At 35.4% G+C, this 21,259-nt stretch overlaps 1 protein-coding gene across 1 annotated transcript in view; it reads right to left on the bottom strand.

The window, feature by feature from the left end:
* Positions 1-8,484: 8,484 nt before the first annotated feature.
* The window catches only part of LOC128218575 (uncharacterized), a 14,960-nt gene continuing 2,185 nt past the window's right edge, over positions 8,485-21,259 (bottom strand). Inside the window, exons 2-8 of the mRNA XM_052926272.1 lie at positions 17,138-17,269; positions 16,046-16,181; positions 15,093-15,292; positions 12,795-14,979; positions 12,416-12,552; positions 12,104-12,195; positions 8,485-11,390 (exon numbers count right to left, since the gene is read on the bottom strand). Of these exons, the coding sequence (XP_052782232.1) occupies positions 11,147-11,390; positions 12,104-12,195; positions 12,416-12,552; positions 12,795-14,979; positions 15,093-15,292; positions 16,046-16,181; positions 17,138-17,269 (3,126 nt within the window). The 3' untranslated portion in view covers positions 8,485-11,146. The remainder of the gene's footprint in view (positions 11,391-12,103; positions 12,196-12,415; positions 12,553-12,794; positions 14,980-15,092; positions 15,293-16,045; positions 16,182-17,137; positions 17,270-21,259) is intronic.

Here is a 21,259-nt window from a genome sequence, read left to right as displayed (position 1 = left end):
CGTAAGCACAACAGCATACCATTGTATGTTAATTTGTTTATTTTTTCTCCTTTGTATTCAGTATTTGTCTTTAAAAATCGGAGAGAATACGTGATCTCTGATTTGCTTATAGAAAAAATATTAAATCTTCAACTCGGATTTCATGTCAAAAAGGTTGTAAACATTTTACAAAATATTATAGTATAAAAAATAAATAAAAAATGACGCGAAACTGCAGGCACTTGGTTTCAGATAGATATTATATAATGATAGTTGGATTTGCAACGGGAAATTGCGCAAAGGTGTCCGTCGGATAGTTAATATTAAACATTGATTAAATCTACAAAAATAGATTAGGTAAAACTGTGAAAACCCTGAATCAACTGCTTAACGTCATTCTATTTCGGTATATGAGAATGGTATATGGTGATTGGTTGCGACAAAATGGGCGTTAGATGTCATTCATCGTAGGGCCCACGGCATTTGGGGTTCAAAATAACTCATTTGGCGAATATCCCACAAAACGGCAGAAAAAAAACTCCCTTGGCCTCAAAAATATGTGTCAGTCACACTTGGGGATGTGACGGGGTCGAGCCATAATGCAACCATTATAGGGCTAGGGCAGACCTTTATAACTCAACAACAACAAATGAACGGAAGTTGGTCGGTCAGTCACCGATCACAACATTATAATCTTTAAAAGCGTTGAGTTAAAAGTTTGTAGGCATGACACGCGTGGTTTTACGATTTTATCAATTCTGTTCACATGCACTAACATTCAAATCCTAAAAAATAATTTGGATATCCCCAAATGTAACCAATAAATGCCTGCCATTACCTTAAAATATGTTAAGCAATTTCGATGTTTTAATACAATGAGTTTCATAACAGTTACTGATATACCTGTATGTATTAAGATATACGAACATTGTTTTCATCTCGTTTTTTTTTGCTAGTATTAGGCTTAATAAATGAAACCCGATAGTTGTAGTATGTAATAAAAGGCAGAGTTTTTAAGTCAACACGTTTCCATTTTTTTGGCGTTATTGTCTATTTTTTCTATACTCTTGGTCAAACCAAGATTTATTTAAGTCTCTTCGGTTTGCTTTAAAGTTCCATCTTGATTTAAAATTCATATTTATCTTATTATCTTACGGACGTTTTTTAATGTAGAGATCTTTTAATTCGCACAATTGTTCCCTAGAGCATAATTACGCACAAAACTGCATGTATTAGTATTTGGTTCTCTTCCGTAGGCACATGAATTCATGTCGAAGGCGTGGCTCAATGTTTTAGCATGACCTAGGAACGGGTTATATCAACGTGCTAAGGTGGAACCTATATACGTATTGGCCAATTTGTCGAGCAGGTTGTCTTAAATTTGGCTAAGCTTACATTCTGATTCTTCAACTTGACGAATTTGTAAAAGTAAATCATTAATGGTTAAGTGTAAGTATTTACCAAAATATATGAGTATGCAACATAAACGCATGAAACTATTAGTGTTCAATTACGAAAAGAATTTTAAAGTGACACTCTTATTCAAAATCAATACGTATAACATACATAAAATTTGACTAATAATCCTTTAACTATTTGCTGAATTATGCATTTAAGGAAAATATTTATTACTGATGATAAGATTATAACCGTGTATTTGATAACCGAAAACCCAATAATATTAAATGATTGGTGAATGCTAAAAGATTTACTGTGGTCTACTATAGTTTCATTAGGTAGAAAAACCGTGTTTTCTGCACATTTCTTTCAAGTTAAACTCGGTATCCATCATATGAACAATTGTTTTTAACATTTATTAATTTTTGCATATTAATTCAATTGTATTGACTGTTGTCAATCTTTTTGGGGGAGTAAGAGAACATCAAATCAGTTTTAAAAAGAGCGCCAAATAGCGAACGCCAACTGTCGTCTGTTTTGGGATTTCAGTTGTCCCTGTGGGCATTCTCTTCAGCAAAATTGAAAGCCTCAGTCGTTGGTACACTTGAAAACTTGGAACCGCAATGTGAATTATTGTATTTTAGACTTTTGTGCTTCTTCTTTCTCTGTTCCAGCATGCTTTGTCCTATGAAATATAAGACTTAACTTTGAAGTAATGAAGATAATCGTGTGTTTGTTTTCCAGTTATGGTCCTTTCTTGACAGAAGGTCCTTGGTGACGTAAACAGACATTTATCATTTTAATGGCTACAATGAATCGTATGAAGGTAACGTTATTCTGAAAACACGTTCAACACACTAGCTTAATCCAAAATGCTTATATACTCCTCAAAATGAATTTAGAACAACAGTCTGTACTTGACATTTCTTATTGTTTGTCAAAGATATTAAAGTGGTTAGCAGTGATTAGCGCACTCGCTTCTCACCAAGGCGACCCGGGTTCGATTCCCGGCCTTGGCGCATGTGAGTTTGGTTAGTGGTCACCAAGCCGGACAAGTGCGTTTTCTCCGGGTACTAAGGTTCCCAAACAACACAAGACCACGCTCTCGCGCAACATCATCCCAACGAGGGTGACTTAATTTAAGCAATAATAACGTTCTTCACAATCGTTGTAAAAATATATAATGTTAAAACTAAAGATATTAAAAATTGTTCCAAAAATAAAGTAGTCAAAGTTTAAACAAAATAAGAAACCAGAAAGTTAAGTTAACCATCAAAACAGAGTGATTAAGGTCTATGTTTAAGGTATTTGTCATCTTTAAATACCTAGTTAATCTACCGATACTCTTTAACAATCAACGTATTCACGGCCAGCAATCATTGGAGCCATAACATTTTGATATTTGTTGAAAATGCACCAACGCTTCTTCCGTTATAGTGTCAATGAATGGAATATGGATGTAAACAGCGAGTATGGTTTCTTATTTTTCATTTTTAGAGGTTTATACGAATATTAAAAAAATGGAGAATTTTGTTCCACATAAGAATGGCTATGAGTTGTTCTAAATGTAAAAGGTTTGAATAAAATTTAAAATCTGATCATCTAGAACTTGCATAACTTGCTAGAGCTTAGTGTTGACAACGTAAAGACCTGGATTTTCGTGAGAATTGTTATCGTACCTTAGGTTTAAGCAATTTGTTTTACATGTGTGTGTTTTTTTATTGACAAAAGGTTGCCTCGTTACAAATTTCAGAACTTTATTTGTTATACTTGCTGCACTTTGCTCGATTTTCTGAACGTTGTGGTGCCAATGAAAATGTTGTGGTGCTCATGAATTGTAATTTAGTAGGAAACGATTTGTGACAAAAACTGTAGCAATTTCATAATATGAAAATTAACAATTAACTAAATTAATATCATTTTCGATCTTTTTAAAGTATTACGAACTACCACACTGCTTCGCGAACTTTAAGGTATTTGGTGTCTAATAAATTAATACTTGATTGCAAATGATCGCCGTAATTCTTATTCTGTATTTCCAGGTATTATAAGGCAAAAATATAACGATTGTGTTTATATCTTTTCAGAATAAAAAGATTCTTCCCTTGCAGCAGTGGAACAAAATAGTTATTAAACGAGCACGGTTTCTTTCGCCTATAATACATGCTGAAATATCTACCCACAAAAGTGAAATATCATCCAATGCAAACGGAATAAAAAAAATTCTGAGATGGCAAGGGAGTGCTTGTTAATTTAGGTGATTGACTGTAAAATACTTTCTCTTGCAAACTAAGAAAAAAGCTTTACGTGTTACAAATTTGATCCCACTATCTCATTCCCTACTGGTGACTTTCTGTGTGCAAAAACGTACCTACTTGATTTACAAATCAATACTATATATATGAATAGCAAACATCACAAAAATTCTACGGCCATATGTTTTGTGTTACTCAATAAATCAGATTACCGGCGTATTTCAAATATTTAGATATTGATGCCTGTGAAAAACACATCATGGTTAACTAATATGTATGAATGAAACAGTTTTAAGTGCATACAGATACAAAAAACAACATTGAACAATTTCCCTCGAGCTCGCGTATAGATAAATAGCCGTAATCATTATAACAGTCTCGTTATTCTAAATACATCGTTACTATCCTCAGTCCACTTAATAGCTATCCCCTGTCCCCTTATTTATTTGCTTCATCTATCCCCAGTACACTGCCAGGGCATCAAAAGGTATGAATATCTCCGTAACAACAAAATATATCATATTGATATTATACACATTACTAAATTATAGAATTACAATGAAATCGCTCGATTCAGTTTTTATTCTTATTTTCAATTTATTGATTTATGTTTGAAATCGTACCACATAAATTAACATTTGTGAGCGATCATGCAACTTTCGGAGTGAATTGGGCTATTATACAAAAGAGGAGACATGTTTCCATCATAGTCGTATATTGCACAGTATCAAGTTATTCAAAACTCTTCGATTTTGTTAAATATATCAACATTAAATATAAAAAATGATAGAAAATTGACCATGTGTCAAAATCAAACGCTTATCGATTGATCATTTTTTAGCTATATCCGGTGTCCATTCCCACACAGTGATACAAAGTTATTCAAGTTGCCTAATTTTTAAAATGCTCGCGCGTTTCCTGCCCATGATCATGTTAAGGTCTGCGTGGTTCTCTACATTTGTTTACCCTTCATTAGAATACAACCTACATTTTCAGCCAATGGTATTGCAGATAGGCAACCATTAAGTAGTAGACTTAATCATTTCAACGTTCGCGTGTGTTTAAAGGTCCGCTTACTGCCAATCATCCGATACTCAATCCCTGTGGCAGATTTTGCGTCGACAATGTATCAACCTATGAGGTTGTATTCTAAGTCAGTTAGATGACATGAAGTGAATTCTTAATGAATAAAAATGACTCGTTCGCTACGCTCACTCCGCCCATTCCTTATCATTAAGAATTCTCTTCATTTCATCTAACTAATACATAAGGTAATATTTTCGTATAATGTTATGAATTAGACAAACATGGACAGAATACAGATATGTGACTATTCCCAACCAACCGTTCAACAGCGGGCGTGACAAGCGGCAGCTATCCTACTCGTCTCAAATGATTTAGAATATAAGTGTATCATTCAAGTAGAGAAAAATGTGACATTTGATCACATTCTATATTTAATGTTTAATATTGAATACTTTTCCTACTTAATATTTCAAGGAGTGCCTAAGTGTCTAAAGCTATTGTGCTCTACATGAGGGTCTACAACGCTAACGAGATACTTAGCTGAACGCGTGGGCAATTTGTCTGAAACCAGGCAAAGTGACTGTGTTGGGAGTCGTGATCCAATTATTCGACATCTTTCGGTTTAGTTTTATGATATTTGATTGCTGTTTTTGTAAACAGTATAAATTTCAAACAATGTTTTCACGTACACGTATAATCAAATAAAACAAAAATAATAAATGGGTAGGGCTACAAGTGATAACAACATTAGTTTTAGCCATTCCCTTGCTGACTGGAATATTTCAGGGCAGCAACAGGGTTATGATGTTGGTTAGCACTTAAAATAATTACACAGATATAATGAGAAAAACATATGGATTCACCTAAATGCAACCGATGGTAATATTATGACAAGAAAACATAAACAATTTCATATATTTAATACTTATATAAGTATTTTACCGGTAATGTCCGCCAAAGCATTTAGTACGTCCTAAATCACCTTTATATACGTTCCAATCGTATGTTCACAAAACATAATTATGTACGTAGAGAATAAATTCGCATAAACCGTATGTAAATGCATAACAAAGGTCCGTATGTATGTGTTTCGGAATTAATAATATTTAGATGAGCTGGACTGCTTCCAAGCACGAACAAAACATCATGAACAGAACAGAACAGAACAGAATATTTATTAGGCTTAAGCACAACAAGCATATCGTCATAATAACACAGATACATACAAAAACAACATATATATTAGGCATGCAACAATTTTATCACATAGCCTATTATACGATAAATTCATTTGATTTTATTGTTTCTGAGATATAAAAGGTGAGAAGGAATTTATATTATATCATATATTTTTAATTGAATATTACATACAATAGGACATTATTTAAGATTGATCAAACGGTAATCACGTATTGGTTATGTATATAACCACATATGACTGCGTATAATGGGTAATGAAAGTGCATTAGATTACATCTAAAGACAAGGGAAAATGATGCAAACGTGTACCAAAATAAAAAAAAAACGTGGTAAAACGGACACTTTTTCACATTTTCATTTAAAAATACATTTAAACACCGCTATTCCGAACACGATTTATCCGAAATTATCGCTATTTCGAAATTGTTTTTCGGTCCCGATCTTATTCCTTCATTGTTAACCTACTTTTTAATCAATATTCCGAAATTGTTTTTGATGTAAACGGTTTGTATGAATGAGATAAGAGATGGAAATGTCTGCGACACGTTGAAGTATATGAGGATGTACTATGTTCATTTTCAACCAATTTATAATTGCATATAATTTAAAGATGCACTTTTAATCCCAAATATGATTTACCACAGTTAATTATATTGTCTTAATTTTCCAAAAAGGATTAATAAATGCCGTAAACAATGGTTCTTATAAAGGGTAGCAAGTTTAATTTGAAGGAAATAGGCATAAAACATGGTATTTCTACCTTATGAGACGATAGAAGATCACATTAAATATTTTAGCATTCATCAATCATTTACCATTTTTGCGCTTTCTGCTATTAAATACGACGTTACAGTAATTAATAGTTTCCATAAATGCATTATTTAGTAAGTAGTTAAAGGTTTATCAGTGAACATTGATGTTTGTTATACATGTGTATGTGTTGATTTTGAATATGAGTATCACTTTAAGTACCTTACCCACTGCGATTCCGCGCAATTTGGCGCTATGCAGGAGACCAGAATCACCATCTCGTTGGAACGTTTTTACCTGATGTTAAAGATGACCTTCATCTTCATCGAGCATTTCAAAGCATATACCACTTGCCCTTTTTAATGGGAGTAAATAAACGCCGACGCAGAGTTCTTCAGGCAATAGATAATGAATTTCTCGCCCGTACAAGTAGCTCGATGCCTTGTTTTAAAGAAGCAGAAGCAGGCCCCAATTTCTCGAAACTTCTTAAGCTTAACAGGCTTAAGTAGCTTATTTCCATTAGCCAAAATACATACTTAAATAGAATTTTGATAAATGAAAAAATGTTTATTCTGATAATCATGATGATAATTCCTATCTAAAATACAAAAACTCTTAAAGAAGTTAAGATTACGCAATTTATTGAAAACCAAAATAGTGAGCTTAGCTTAATCCTGTTATAAGGGACTTAAGAAGTTTCGAGAAATCAGGGCCTGAGGTTGGTTAGTAGTCATCAAGCCGAACAAGTGGGTTTTCTCCGGGTACTCCGGTTTCCCCCACAACACACGACCACACTCTCGCGCAACATCGTGCCAACGAGAGTGACTTAGTATAAGCTACCATAGGTTTCTTCACAATCGTTGTAAAATATATAATGTTTAAAGTAAAGAAGCAGAAATGGCGACAAACGGATACGGAATCAAGACACGTTGACCAGGATTAAAAGAAAATCATACTTATGGCATTATTTTCCATATGTATATAGTTTGAGACAGTGTAACCTAAGCTATACATAGCATTAAAGATTTCTTCTCACTTTTGTCCTGATTATGAAAAATAGATATCAGCGATATTTTTGCGCGTGTTGAAGCTGCACTCTCCCAGATTGAGAGTTTTGACATTTGTTTTAGTTTTTGTCTTATAATTATCTGATTTCTTTTGTATATTCCTTCAATTCAGTCATATAAGATTACTCACAATAGAACAGATCTCAATTGTTTGGCTAACCGCCGAAAATTTGTTTTTTCTTAAAACTATAGTTACACTTTTCGCCATAATACATCAGTTTTCGAACATTAATATGAAAAACTGCGATTTAATCCAAAATATATTCGCAAATTTTGTAAAATGGGCTGACTTAATCTGCTTAAGAAAATAAATAATAAACTTCCAAAAACAGTTCGGATTTAAAACAATGAAAAGTAAATCGTAGTCTGTATTTATTTTACAATTAATTGCGTCAAAATTTAAGTGATTTTTTTTTAGCGTTACGTGGTAGATTATCAGCAAATTTTCGATTGTGTTAATGACCCATTTCCTTGGTTCAAGTTAAATATCAGTAACAATTTTGTATTGGCTATGCATAACTCCGTCAAGCTGTGTGTACATTTCCACTCGGAGTATTTTCCCTTATTCGACTATTCCGTTCTGAGTTCTCCATGGTAAGCAATAATATTACAAACGATATTATTGAAAATACTTTCAACTTTTAACTTTTATTTTCAAATGCTCATATCCACAAGCCAACATGCATAAACAAATACATAACGTGATACAATGGAAAACGGCTACATCTAAATATATAGAGTTAAACACATTATAACACACTATAACACTGGAATTGTTATCATTTGTATTGTTATTATTATTATTATTATTTTTAATATTATTATTTTTTTTTTTATTTTTTTTTTATTATTACATTGAAAGTTAGAAATGAACAATGCATGAAGCAGTCTATTCAATATGAATAAGATAATTATTATGATATTTGTGGTAACCTCAACTAGCTGTCCTGGCTGTAAGGCCAGTCCACACGCGCACAGTTCTACTACTCGACGTACCACTAGAGTAATAAAATGTAATGCATCCAGGAAAAATTAGCAATAACAACAAATATTTATTTTGCTTAAAAACAATTAAGAATTGTAATTAATGTATTTGAATGCATGAACATGTGGATATTAGTACAATTACGATGTGTTATCTGCAATTCAATTACAGTCGAACCCCATTGGCTCGAACTCCAAGGGACTAGCGAAAATACCTTGAGCCTCGGAAAATTCGAGCCAAGCGGGAATTATTACCTTAAGCATTAATAAATGGGTCCTAAACATTCAGTTCGAGCCAACGAGGAATTCGAGTCAAACGAGTTCGAGCCAACGGGGTTCGACTGTGCAAAAAAAGTTAATAAATACATGCCATTCTATGGTTTACTAAACATATTACCGTTAAATTGTTTCTGGTGTAAAATTATACAGGAAATGTGTCATTTAACAATATATTCTCTATAAGAATAAGAATGTTGCAAACAACTGTAACATATCAATTTTGGCAAAACAAAACTAATGATACTTAAACGTGGAAGATACACACATTTTGAATAGAAGTATCTTCCATGGCCAAGAGTGTAAGATAGGTTCATTCCAACCTGAGCGTAGGGTGTTTTGCGGAAACGAGGTTTACCGAGTTTTTGCAGAACACCCTGCGCAGGGTTTGGGCGAATCTATCCAACACGAGCGGCTATGGGAGATGCTTTTTCTCCCACCTCAGCTAATCAAAATAAAGTAAAAAAAAAAAAAAATCGATGGACTCCTCAGTGCGTAGTGTAAATAAATGCGTATGGATATGTACTAATTCGTAGTTGACATGGATATGCGCGCAGTGAGTCAGATTATGTTTATAGTCAAATCATCCTTTAAATAGTTCTGAGGAGAGTGCAACATCATTTCTTGAATGGAGCGTGAAAAAAAATGATGGTGCCATTTGAAGCGAGAAATAAATAGTGAGGATTCTAAATATTGCCAAAAGACAAGGTTTCCATGATGCTACAGACGACAGTCTTCAACAAGGGAGGTAATAACAATGTGGTGACCATACGGGCATTTTATCTTCGCCCGTGTGCAAGATAAGAGTTTTCATCATAGTGAAATTATTGTATCTACTTATCTGAGGTGGGAGAAAAGAATTCTAGCATGGTCAAATTTTTGGATCTACTTATCTGAGGTGGGAGAATATAAGTATCTTCCATGGCCGAGAGTGTAAGATAGGTTCATTCCGACACGAGCGTAGGGTGTTTTGCGGAAACGAGGTTTACCGGGTTTCCGCAAAACACCCTGCGCGAGGGTCGGGATGAACCTATCTTATACGAGCAGCTATGCTAGATGCTTTTTCTCCCACCTCAGTTAAACAAAATTAACTAAAAATGTATTTTTTGCTGGAACTCTTTTTTGCTTAGTGAAAATAATTGCGTATGGATATGCGATAGCACGCGGTTGTCATAGATATACGCGCAGTGATCCAGTTAATGTTAATAGTCAAATCGGTCTTCTTAAATAGTTCTAAGGAGAATGAAGCATTATTTCTTGAATGGTGCCTGAAAACTGTTTTATGGTGACAATTGAAGCGAGAAATAATTAATTAGCGTTCTAAATATTACCATAAGACAATATTTACTTGATGCTACTGATAACAAGGGAGGTAATTACAATGTGGTAAAAGGAGTTCCATACGGGCATTTTATCTTCGCCCGTGGGCAAGATAAGAATATCTAGCATGGTTAAATTATTGGATCTACTTATCTGAGGTGGTAGAAATATCCATCTATAACACGCTAATCGAGGTTGTTCCATCATTCAACTATCCATTTATTAAAAAGGAAACGTTCTAACATCACAAAAACATATTTCACAATAGTCTATGCACCGTTCTTTCTACATCACTATACACAAATTATTCCAGATTTTTTTTAAATAACTGAACTCCTTCTTCTTTTATTATGTCCAAAATACGGAGAACTAAGAAACACTTGTTTTAAAAAATATTTTTGACATTGGCCATCATTTACAAATTTGACACTATAATGATGCAATTTCAAAAGCAACAATTTATAATATTTCAAAATTATTATGTTAAGAAAATCAAATTCGAATCACATAAATTGTATGTCCTTTGGCTCTTAGAAACAAACAGTATGATGGCAATGTATTCATCGTATGCCTTGATATTTCAATGTCTTATCCGTTATACTGTGTGATTTGTTTTTGCCATAAACATTGCTTTGTTTATGCAATTAATTGTGGAATTAATGAATAAATAAATAAATGATATGGATAGCAAAGATTGCACAAAACCAGGTCAGCCAGATTTATAGACAGTATAAGATTTCAAAACATCCCCCAAAGATGTTTTGAATTACCTGAAAAAGCACCCAGACAATTAACTGAAAAGGGCAAGATGAATAGTCCAAAACGATGTAGAGGCAATCTGATGTGTTAAACTCGTCGTTTAACATACAGATCATCATTAAAAACCAATTTTTAAACAGATATTGTTTTGGAATTGTAGCAAACTTCTACTGGACGCTTGAGTAACACGGTGAAACGAGAATTCCTTGACCCTGACCTCCGGTTTTCGCCATGCGAACGCAGGCCATGCATAGTCACGTGTTCCAGGAGGTGAATCACGTGATTAAACATCTTGTCTTTGGTGACGTAATACATCAACCGATCGCCTTCTACAATCTTGGTATGAACCCGCGTGTGAAGAATCTGTCCTACAGAACTGCAAATGAGTTGATAACACATTTCAATTTGGCGCATGAATATGTTAGAGGGACTGTACACCAGATTGGCACCAAATTTTTTTTTCTGTAACCAATCTCAGGACAATTATTTAATTGAATGTGTTACGCTTTGATATCATAATTGTAAAAAAAGGACCAAAATGTAAAAAATGTTCGAACCCACGTCGCCAAAATCGCAGTCGTTGTATTCACTGAGCTACGAAGGCTTACTCTAATTTGGTGACATAATTAAGCTTTACACCTACCTTGGTAATATCACGTGATAAATCACGCATAAGGAATGAATTCTACCTGGTAGACATACCCAGTAAAAAAATGTGATGGAAAAATACGAAATAACTGCTAAACTTAAATAAATTGTAAACTATGTGGTACTGCAGTTAGTAATTTTCAATTGTACACATCAATGCCAAGTTTATGTCAGTTTTCGGCAATTTTCTCTCTTTTTTCTCGCTATTTTATCATACGGAGTACAAACCCTTTAAAAACCTCCAAATTGAATACCACTAATAAGCTAAAGCTTAATCAAGGGTATACAACTGGTAACTGCTGCACCACATATCCAAATCAAAATATGTCTCATAATTGTACATACTCATTAGAATTTGCAACGGTGATTAAAAAAATAAAAACCTTTAATCGGCATTTAATAATAAAAGCCATGCAAAAACGTTGTAGAAAATGTTCTTACGTGACGGTGATGATAAGGTTTTTCTTCAGGCGTGAGTACCAGAGGATGAAATAACTGTCCAGCTGCCTCACACTGGACATTGTCCTCTCGACCTGAAAATGAAAGAGCCATACAAACATCCGGCAGCCTATGGTGTTGGGGCAAATAAAAGAATATGATATAAAGAACATATTTTTGTTCAACCGCTCATGTTATTATTATATGATCCATCATGCTGTTTCGACACAATAACACATATATTTAAACACAATTCAGATTAAATGAGATATCGAGCAAACGAATCCATACTGCTTAAACACCGTGATCCCTTACCGTGAAGTCCGTTTCCTTGGGGCTCCAGCCGGGATACGATCGGAGGCGAGTGTTATAGTGGTCAAACAAGTTGTCTCCCTTGAGTAGGTGGTCCAAGCTTTTACTGGAACGGCCTGCCGGCACTGCCCGAGCTGGCTCTAGTTACACAATAAAAGAACAGATAAACCAAACGTTTTTATTGATCCCAATAAAGATATGTCGTAAGTTTGCTTTTTCAAACAGCATGCTTGTATAAAGGATTTTCGACGGCAAAGTAAGATTTGTAAACATATTAATTTCTTATCTTGCGTAAATCGGCAACACATCGGCTACAAAGTATTGTTTTAGCATTTGACGCGGAAACTCCATAAACCAGTTCTTTTAGATTAACTTTACTTACCAACAAACGAAGGTCTTAGTGTCGCAGAATTTCTCAACGGAAGTCGTGGTCTCCAGTTATCTCCCCTATCTGAGCTGTGCTCGCTTCCGGTAGATAAAGATGACCGCGAGTTGAGGGACACATTTTGGAATTCTGGGAAATTCTGTAAGGTAGAAGGTTTGCCAAGATATGCCAAATCACCATCCCTTGAATCGGTTTTCGAATTGTTTCTGCAAGCGTTTGCTGCAACAAACGTCGCTGTATGACCGGTTTCGTCACAAGACTCCATTGCAATACTTTTTGGTAGTCTTTCCGTTTCACTTGGTGTGTTAATGTCAAAGGATACACGCGGTTGATTGCTTGGCGATAAGGTATGTCTCGTTCGTTTGACTTTATCATTCGACCTATCCAACGTTGCCTTCGGAAAGGTTCGTCTTTTTGGAACAAAAACGTCAAAACTGTCAGTGTCTGAATTCGAATCTACCGGTAGCGATTCATTGGCAGGTGTTGTTGATGCAACAATTGAGAAAACATCGGCAATGGTATCAACGTCCGCTGTTGTGGAATCTATGTATACACTTTCGGTGGGACAAGATTGAAATCTCCTGAGAACTTCATATGATTGTTTCGTTTCTGCTTTTCCCAAATAGCCTCCACACATTGTATTCCTGTTTCGGAATCCTTTCGTCTTTCGATTTAACCTTCCAGGCACGTTTCGCCTTAAACCACACAACTCAGACATACTGGTAGAATTTGTACAGCCATTGCGATTTGTGTTTATTTCTGGGTATCTATCACTTTCTAAATGCGTCGGAATTGTCTTTCCACAATCATCAATTGTTTGAAGGTGATAACTCTGCAAAGAATTCAAATTACAACTGGAGGCAAATTGAAAATTAGACGAATCAGAAGAAGGATAATCATTGTCATCATTACGTTCTTCTTTCTTAATCACGCCTTCATTTACAAAACCAGACTCAGACCTCTTCTGATATAACCCATTCGCGTGGTCCTGTATTTCTTTTTGCGCGACCGATTTAAGGTAAGTTATGGAACTCGTATCGATATCACTTGTAGCATCACAATTGTCACTGTCGATCTCATTATCTTCTTTCTCAACGTGTATCCCTATGTCGAAGTTCACATCAGATGGCAAGAAAGTAACATCACCTATTCCTGCTGACATATCATCAGCGAAGGAATTGCATTCCCAGTCTGAGTACTCACTACCTACAGCATTATCTTTACCTTTATATGCCTTAGTAAAATCGCTGTAAGTAACATATTCACACTCATTGTCAGACAAACTCAGAACTTCATTGTGCATAACTCGTGAGTTTTCTACCTTATCTTTATTTATGTAAGGTTCCCCTTGTGTGTCATTAAAGTGTGTTCTAGTAAACGATGCTTCATTAAAATTATTCTCTTCAGTATCCATTTGAGGTTCCTTGGAATTTTCAGCTAAGGCAGTGACCGTTTTGTTTGGATGTTCCATTGAAGACACTGGAATGTTCATTGACACTTTGTTTATTGATTCTGCTTTAGAACCAATTGAAGATCTTTTAATAGGAGAGAGTATGCCACTATAAATGTTACGTTCAAGTGTGCCCTTCTTTGTTGACGAGCACATACTTATCTCAGAATACGATTTCCAGTGTCCGTGTGTACTAACTCTCTGAATACCCTGAATGTTGTCAGTATCAAGGCATTTGTCACTGCGGTTAATCCAGGTTTGCATCGGCTCATTTTGTAACGTTTTATTAGAATCGCAATCGTACGTGGACGATTCACCATTACGTAATCCCGGACTTGTTGCAGTTGAAACCAATTGTGTTGGTAACGGTAGTGTTCTTGTAACTGATCTGTAATAAGTGGCCATTGTTTTTGATCCCTCCTCGTTAATGGCACTGTTATTTTCTGAAGAGTTACTTCTTTCATTTCCGACTTGTACAACCGTGTTGATTGGTGCCGGACATTGACTACTTACAACAGTTGGCTTAAAAGTCATTGGGTCGTTATACGGGAATCGTGTAGTTTCAAATATGACGTTAGAAGCTTGACTTGTCGACTGGAAGCTTTCCGAACCGCTGGTATTTAGCGATCTGGGTTTTCTTATAATTTTTAACACGTCGATGCTAGAACCGATAGTCGGGTCTTGTTCAGTGGGAGAAGACGAGGACAGCTTCAGCAGCATAAGTTGTCGACCCTGAAATATTTTAAATGTAAAAAGGTGCCAAAATGTAATTGCATAGATATTTATGAATTATAAGCCCATCCAAAAGGCAAATAATGTTTGAATCCATGAGTACACCGTATTACCTTTAATTCTCTAGAAAGCGTCCCGGTCCATGAAACTCCGGAGTCGAGGAGACGATAGCAGACGTCTATTGGCTGAGCTAGATCGTTCCGTAAACTATCGAGGATTGTCGAGTCGGAGCGTGTCCGAACATTAATGTGTTCCGTACAGTTCGAATCATCGTGACGAATGCAAACCATCAGCGACATTGTCACAACACCATCTACAGTGGGGAGAAAATACATTATTCGGTACACCCTACACATATGAACTTATTTTATGGTTAATTAATATCATCAACTCTTTTATTAAAAGTGCCTTCTACACATGTATATATCATGGGTACTTGACATCAGATTCAGTGACAGTGCCTACGCTCGAGATAATTAATGGTTAATAGACATCAGTGTTATTTACAGTGCCTCCTTTATATTTCCTACAATCAATGTGTGTTTATATTAATTAAGATCAGCTGTACTAGCAGTGCTTTCTTTAAATATAAAGGGTTATGTAATGGTTATAGCTTTATTAGCAGTTCCTGCTATAATATCCTTCTCGCAAATTTTATAATGGTTATTTGACAGCAGCTTTAATAGCAGTATCTACTATATATCATCCTCTCGCGGTATTTTACCCTCCTTTCGGGGTATGTAATGGTTAATTGACATCAGCTTTATTAACAATGTATATAATGGTAGATTTACATAGCCTTTAGCTACAGGACCTACTTCTTATCTACTTTTCTCAAACTAAATTATGATTATTGAAAAAGGCTATACTATTAAATAGTGCCTACTATATGATATTATTTCCTTCTCTCGAAATAGATCATGCTTAACTTACTTCGTCTTTAGTTATTTTCTTCTTTCGAAGTATAAAACAGTTGATTGACATCAGCAATATAGTTTATACAATAAAACTCCTCGATTTTCGCGGTCAATTGACTACAGCTTTCTAAAAAAAAGAAAATGCCTACTGTAGATCTCTTTCTCCAGGTACTCGACACACTCGTGCATGCCAGCGTTATGAAGTACAGTGTGGAGGACGAACAATGTCCGCCCGGCGCCCTGGGCCGCCCAGTGCTGCAACATTTGCTCTCCCGGGAACCTCTCCTACGTGACATACAAAATCAGTTTATTTTCTGTTTGAGCCAAGAAGCAAGTTTGTTATGACATGATTGTAATGCACCAGTTAATTGTACCCCCCCCCCCCCCAGGTCCGGGGGTATACCGTGGATAGCCGGGGAAATGGGCCGTGTTCTAATCTTCCAGGTGGCCCCGCAGTGCCCGGTGAATGCGTTGGTTTTGTCTTCACGCCAAAAATATCGGGGAATGGGCCTTATCTAGGGTCCCTGGTGTGCGGGGGGCATTTGGCGGGGATTTTACCAGTAGTTCGTACCCGCAAGGCGGGGATTTTACCCGGGCTTGGCTGGACCAAAAGTCAAAGTCCTCGCTATTCCCCGGACCTGGGGGCGTGGTTACAATTGACTGGTTTAATTTTGTTTGATTCCAAGCACATTATCATCTCTGCTTCCTTTCAATAAGATGACAAATTCTTATACTTTCGTTTAAAGCTGCATTCTCAAATATCGAACGTTCTGACAACTTTTTAATGTTTTGTCTAGGAACGAACCAATTTATGCAAAAATGCATGTAAACCAGTCATATAAGACTGATGACAAAACATTAGATTGCAGATTTTTATATTTAAGTTCAAAACATGATGTTTTATGCATTTTTCCTAAACCGTTAGTAACGGTTTTTGCCATAAAAGATTAATTAGGAAGGGAAATATGAAACACTGCGATATGATCTTTTGCTAGCAGTCTTTCATCACTGGTTTGCAGATATTTACGTTAAGATTTGCTCATTCCAAGACAAGAAGTAAAAAAGTTGTAAAAACGATAAATCTGTGAGAGTGCAGCTTTAAATCGTGAACACGAACCTTACCGTTAAAGAACAAAATTTCAATGTTTATTCAAGATTTATCACAAAGTGATCATTTTCGAGCTACAGGTAAAAAAAATGATGGCCGTTATTTTGTGTTGATAACAAAAGTAGAGTATAACCTGCTGGACGGAAGCGGACGTGGCGAATTGTTGGATGTCTTGCACGCCGTATCCTAGTTCCTCCGCCACCATCTCCCAGGTACCGCTCATGTGCAGCGGCTGGTGCAACATCCTACCCAGATCCCGCAGCGCCTGGTGAATTGTAAATATAATTGTCGAGATGCTTTTTAACAATTCCAATGATAACTCGTTTGAAGAAAAAAAACATGGTTCTCCGTTTGGTATAAAGAAAAAAGACTCTAGCTATAAGCTATTAGCACTGGCACCGGATTTTCAAATTCAATCATTTTTTAAAAATCCAAAAAAATCTTATAATATGTGAAGAATGAATTGACGTGAATGAACAGTATTGGAGTTATGAGTGAAAATGTGAACTTGCCCATAACTTTGACTGAACACTATGTACACTAAAACTTTGCCCTGAGTTCTTGAAAAAGTCAGGGGTCATAAATTGTACTTAAGACTAAATGTAGTTATGTAACCTTATTGTGTAAATGTCCTGAACAACTGCGTGAAGTTTGAAAGATATTGGTGAGGCCTAAGAAAAATATGTCTGTTTCGGGTAACCCGACCCTACCTATAAAAATGCGCCGACCCTAACTTTTTTTTTCCGTTTCTGAGCAAAAAAAATATTCGTTAGCGTATAGAGAGTTACAAAGGGCGGATAAATGTAGATTTTAATCAGAATTATTATTTATATGATAAAACAAAGTCAGGCAATGACAGTTATGTAGGAAAGACTGCCATGTGCAAGAAAACACTTTGAACTTACGACAGATTTTGAAAAAATCAATAATAAAAAAAATCCTTACCTACCCTACCTAGAAATTTTGGGAAGGTTACCCTAAACAAACAAATTTAATTTTTTGGCCTAATATAAAAAAGCCAACCTGTCTAAGTACATTACTTGGCCCCAATATCACGAAAATACTCAAGTTAAGTCTCAGTTTCAATCTCAACTCAATTTACCACATAAAGCATAGAATTATTCAAAATCTTGTATGCTTTTATACTTTTTGAAAAAGTATTTTCTCACAGAATATGTTATTGAAAGATTTTGACAATATTTCAAAGAAAACTAATTCTAGAGCAAAAAATATACTTGAGCAATTGTAAAAAGGTAATGAATTGTACTCAAGTACAGTTTTGGCTGTGGAAGATTTTTCCCTTGGAATCTAGACCAAAGATTTAAATCAACATATTCAATGATAGAAAGTGGTTTTAAAATGTGTAAAATCATATGTTTTTTCAATAAATTTGGATGTTTCATGGTAAAATGAGTTGAGATTGAGTTTGAGATTTGACTTAACTATTTTCGTGATATCGGGGCCTGGATGCTGACGCTGTGGTTAAGTAGTAAAGCCCTCCTTATTCTTCGAATAGTCGAGCTAAATATTGATTGTCTGACAATTACTTTTGTAAAGTATCGGATAAGCTGTAAAAAAAATAAAATTAAGACATAAGTTTTCTTTTCTTAGTATTTGTTTCAGCAAATTATGAAATAATTCAAATGGCCTAAAGCGTAAACAAACGTTACAAATATGATACTTAAATTCCCCTAGTGTGTCTTTGCGGTCATATTTTACAATGCCCGCAACCAACCGCAAAGAGTTGAACGACGGTCGGTTGATATCAGTATTGCGCTCTGATTAGCGATATTTCGTTTAACCAATGGAATGCGACAATGCGACATTACAATTACTGCGATAACTTATTTCTTTAACTCCCAGCATAATAGGGTATTATTGGTGCAAGGCCGAAGGTTTTTGTTCATATGAATGAGCAAAACTGAGTAAATTCTATGAATTCGGTGAGTACGACCTTCGTTTATATCTCGGTCATGATATATGATACCTTTAAAATTTACCTGAAGGCGAAATATTAGGAAAACTCCAAACCCACGCCAGCATCGCTTTCATTCCATTTTCCTTATTTGTATCAAAATAAATCTGATATTTTTACACTTTATTTTTATTCAAGGTCCTATTTTCTCGTAAAAAATAGATCACAGCAAGCTGAAGCAGCTCATTAAAGATGCACTTTTACTCCCGAATAAGATTTACCACAATTAATAATATAGTTTTAATATTCCAAAATGGATGTCAAAAACAATGGTTCTTATACCGAGTTTAATTTGAAAGAAATGGGCATAAAACACGGTATATCGACCTTATGAGACTATGGTTGATCACTGTATTTTTTAGTACTTAACAGTCATTTAATATTTAGAGTTATCAGTAATTATAATAGTTTCCATAAATGCCTTATTTGCTAAGTAGTTAAAGGTTTATCAGTCAAAATTGATGTTTATTATACATGTTATGTATTGATTTTGAATAAGAGTGTCACTTTAAAAAAAAAAATGAAAAACAAAAAAATGTCTATTCCCGTCAGCAATTAACTTATGAAAGGCCGTATTGTGAAGAAAACTCGATTATCGAATACTTCATACCAAAGTCCAATATTTCATGGGTCAAAATTGATGTTTTGTTTTACAGTTTACAGTTTTATTTTACTCTCATCACATATTACAAGTATGTGTTTTGAGGTGACATGTATAATACAATACAATGTATGTATCTAAACATGTGTTGTATAACAAAACAGTTTCTATAAGTAACCAGGCTGTATGGTTAGAAGTTAAACTAACAAATAAATATAGACTACATGTATAGACAACAAAACAGCATAAGTACAGTATTAATCATTATGACTAGTAAGCTATTAAATATGAGATATTATTGCCAGGTGGGTTTTTGAAAGTTTTACAAACAATTTTTAGGTATTTGCTAAGGTTATCTATCTTATGAGGATCATTTTCACACATAATATTCTTGAATGTAAGTATATTCACATTTTGCATATTTATAGTAGGCAAGTATATATATGTGCATGTATTGATGTCGTGATTATCCTCAAGGCAGTTCCATTTAAATTTAAAAAAAACCTCTAAAATATATAAATATTGCACAAATTATGACAAAACAAAAATAGTGAGTTTAGTTTATTCCTGTTAAACGTGGTCTAAGCTGTTCCATGACATTTAGGGCCAGAACTCGTTCCAATTAGATAAGTGTACATATGTAATTCCATTTCGTACTTGCCGAATACCTCGTTGCAGTTAAATATCCTAGTTCTCACTGTCCCGGTTTGGCGCCCCGGTACGGACCCGGATGGCGGTCCGGGGGACACCGTGTTAAACCGGAAAGACTACCATGGCGGCACCGTAGTAAATCAGAATGATCCGTGACGAACCGTGTTGATTCTGCCCCATCAGGCAGACCGTTCCGGAAGCTTTAAAATGCTTACTTTAACACACCGGAGGTTCACCGGGAGGAATAGCAAGAACCGGCGTTATCCGGGTAGGTCCGGTACAGCGCCGGTAAATGCCGGCGCAGTACCGGGTCTCTACCGTTGCTCTATTGTTGCTCTACCGTGTAAGTCCGTGGCAATCAGAGACGGTTTGGAGTGAATTTACCACTCACGGTAGTCATACGGTGAACCACTGAGTTAAGGCAGAAAAGTTCAGGCAGTTGAAAGGTATTCGGTGTGTATTAGTTCAGAGCATCGCACATCAGGCGGTGCCCAGCCAAAAAAGCAATGCCCCGTTTTGCCCCGGTATCATACTACGTGATAAATTGCGTCATAAATGCTATGTCGGAAGGCAATATTTTGCTTCGAATGACGACTTTAAACAAAGATAACTTCACGATTTCTTCACCATTTCAAATGAAACATAGCGCAGTATAAGCCGCTTACAAAGCCCTGCATTCGGTCTTTTACCAGAGTTTGATGGACAGTTTAGTTTCTTAAAACACTTCGACAAACCTTTTCACAATACGGCCGTTTGACGGAGCACTGTCAAAACATTATTTTGGAAAGAGGTTTGTCGGTGTTTGATGAAACTAATTACCTTATCAAACTTCGGTAACAGAACGAAGGCGGGTCTCTTGAAGCGGCATAGAATGTCCTCTGTTCTATTTCAAATGGTGTAGTAAAAGAAAAGTTATCTTGATTTAAGTCATTATTTTAAGCAAAATGTTGCCTTCCGCTGTATCATACATGACGTATTTATCACGAGGAAAATTCATGTTCATCGTATTTATGGACAACAACGGTGTA

Source organism: Mya arenaria, chromosome 14, assembly GCF_026914265.1.
Source record: "Mya arenaria isolate MELC-2E11 chromosome 14, ASM2691426v1".
NCBI lineage: Eukaryota > Metazoa > Mollusca > Bivalvia > Myida > Myidae > Mya > Mya arenaria.
The sequence above is the reverse complement of the archived record's forward strand: the minus strand, read 5'-3'. Positions and strand labels throughout refer to the sequence as shown.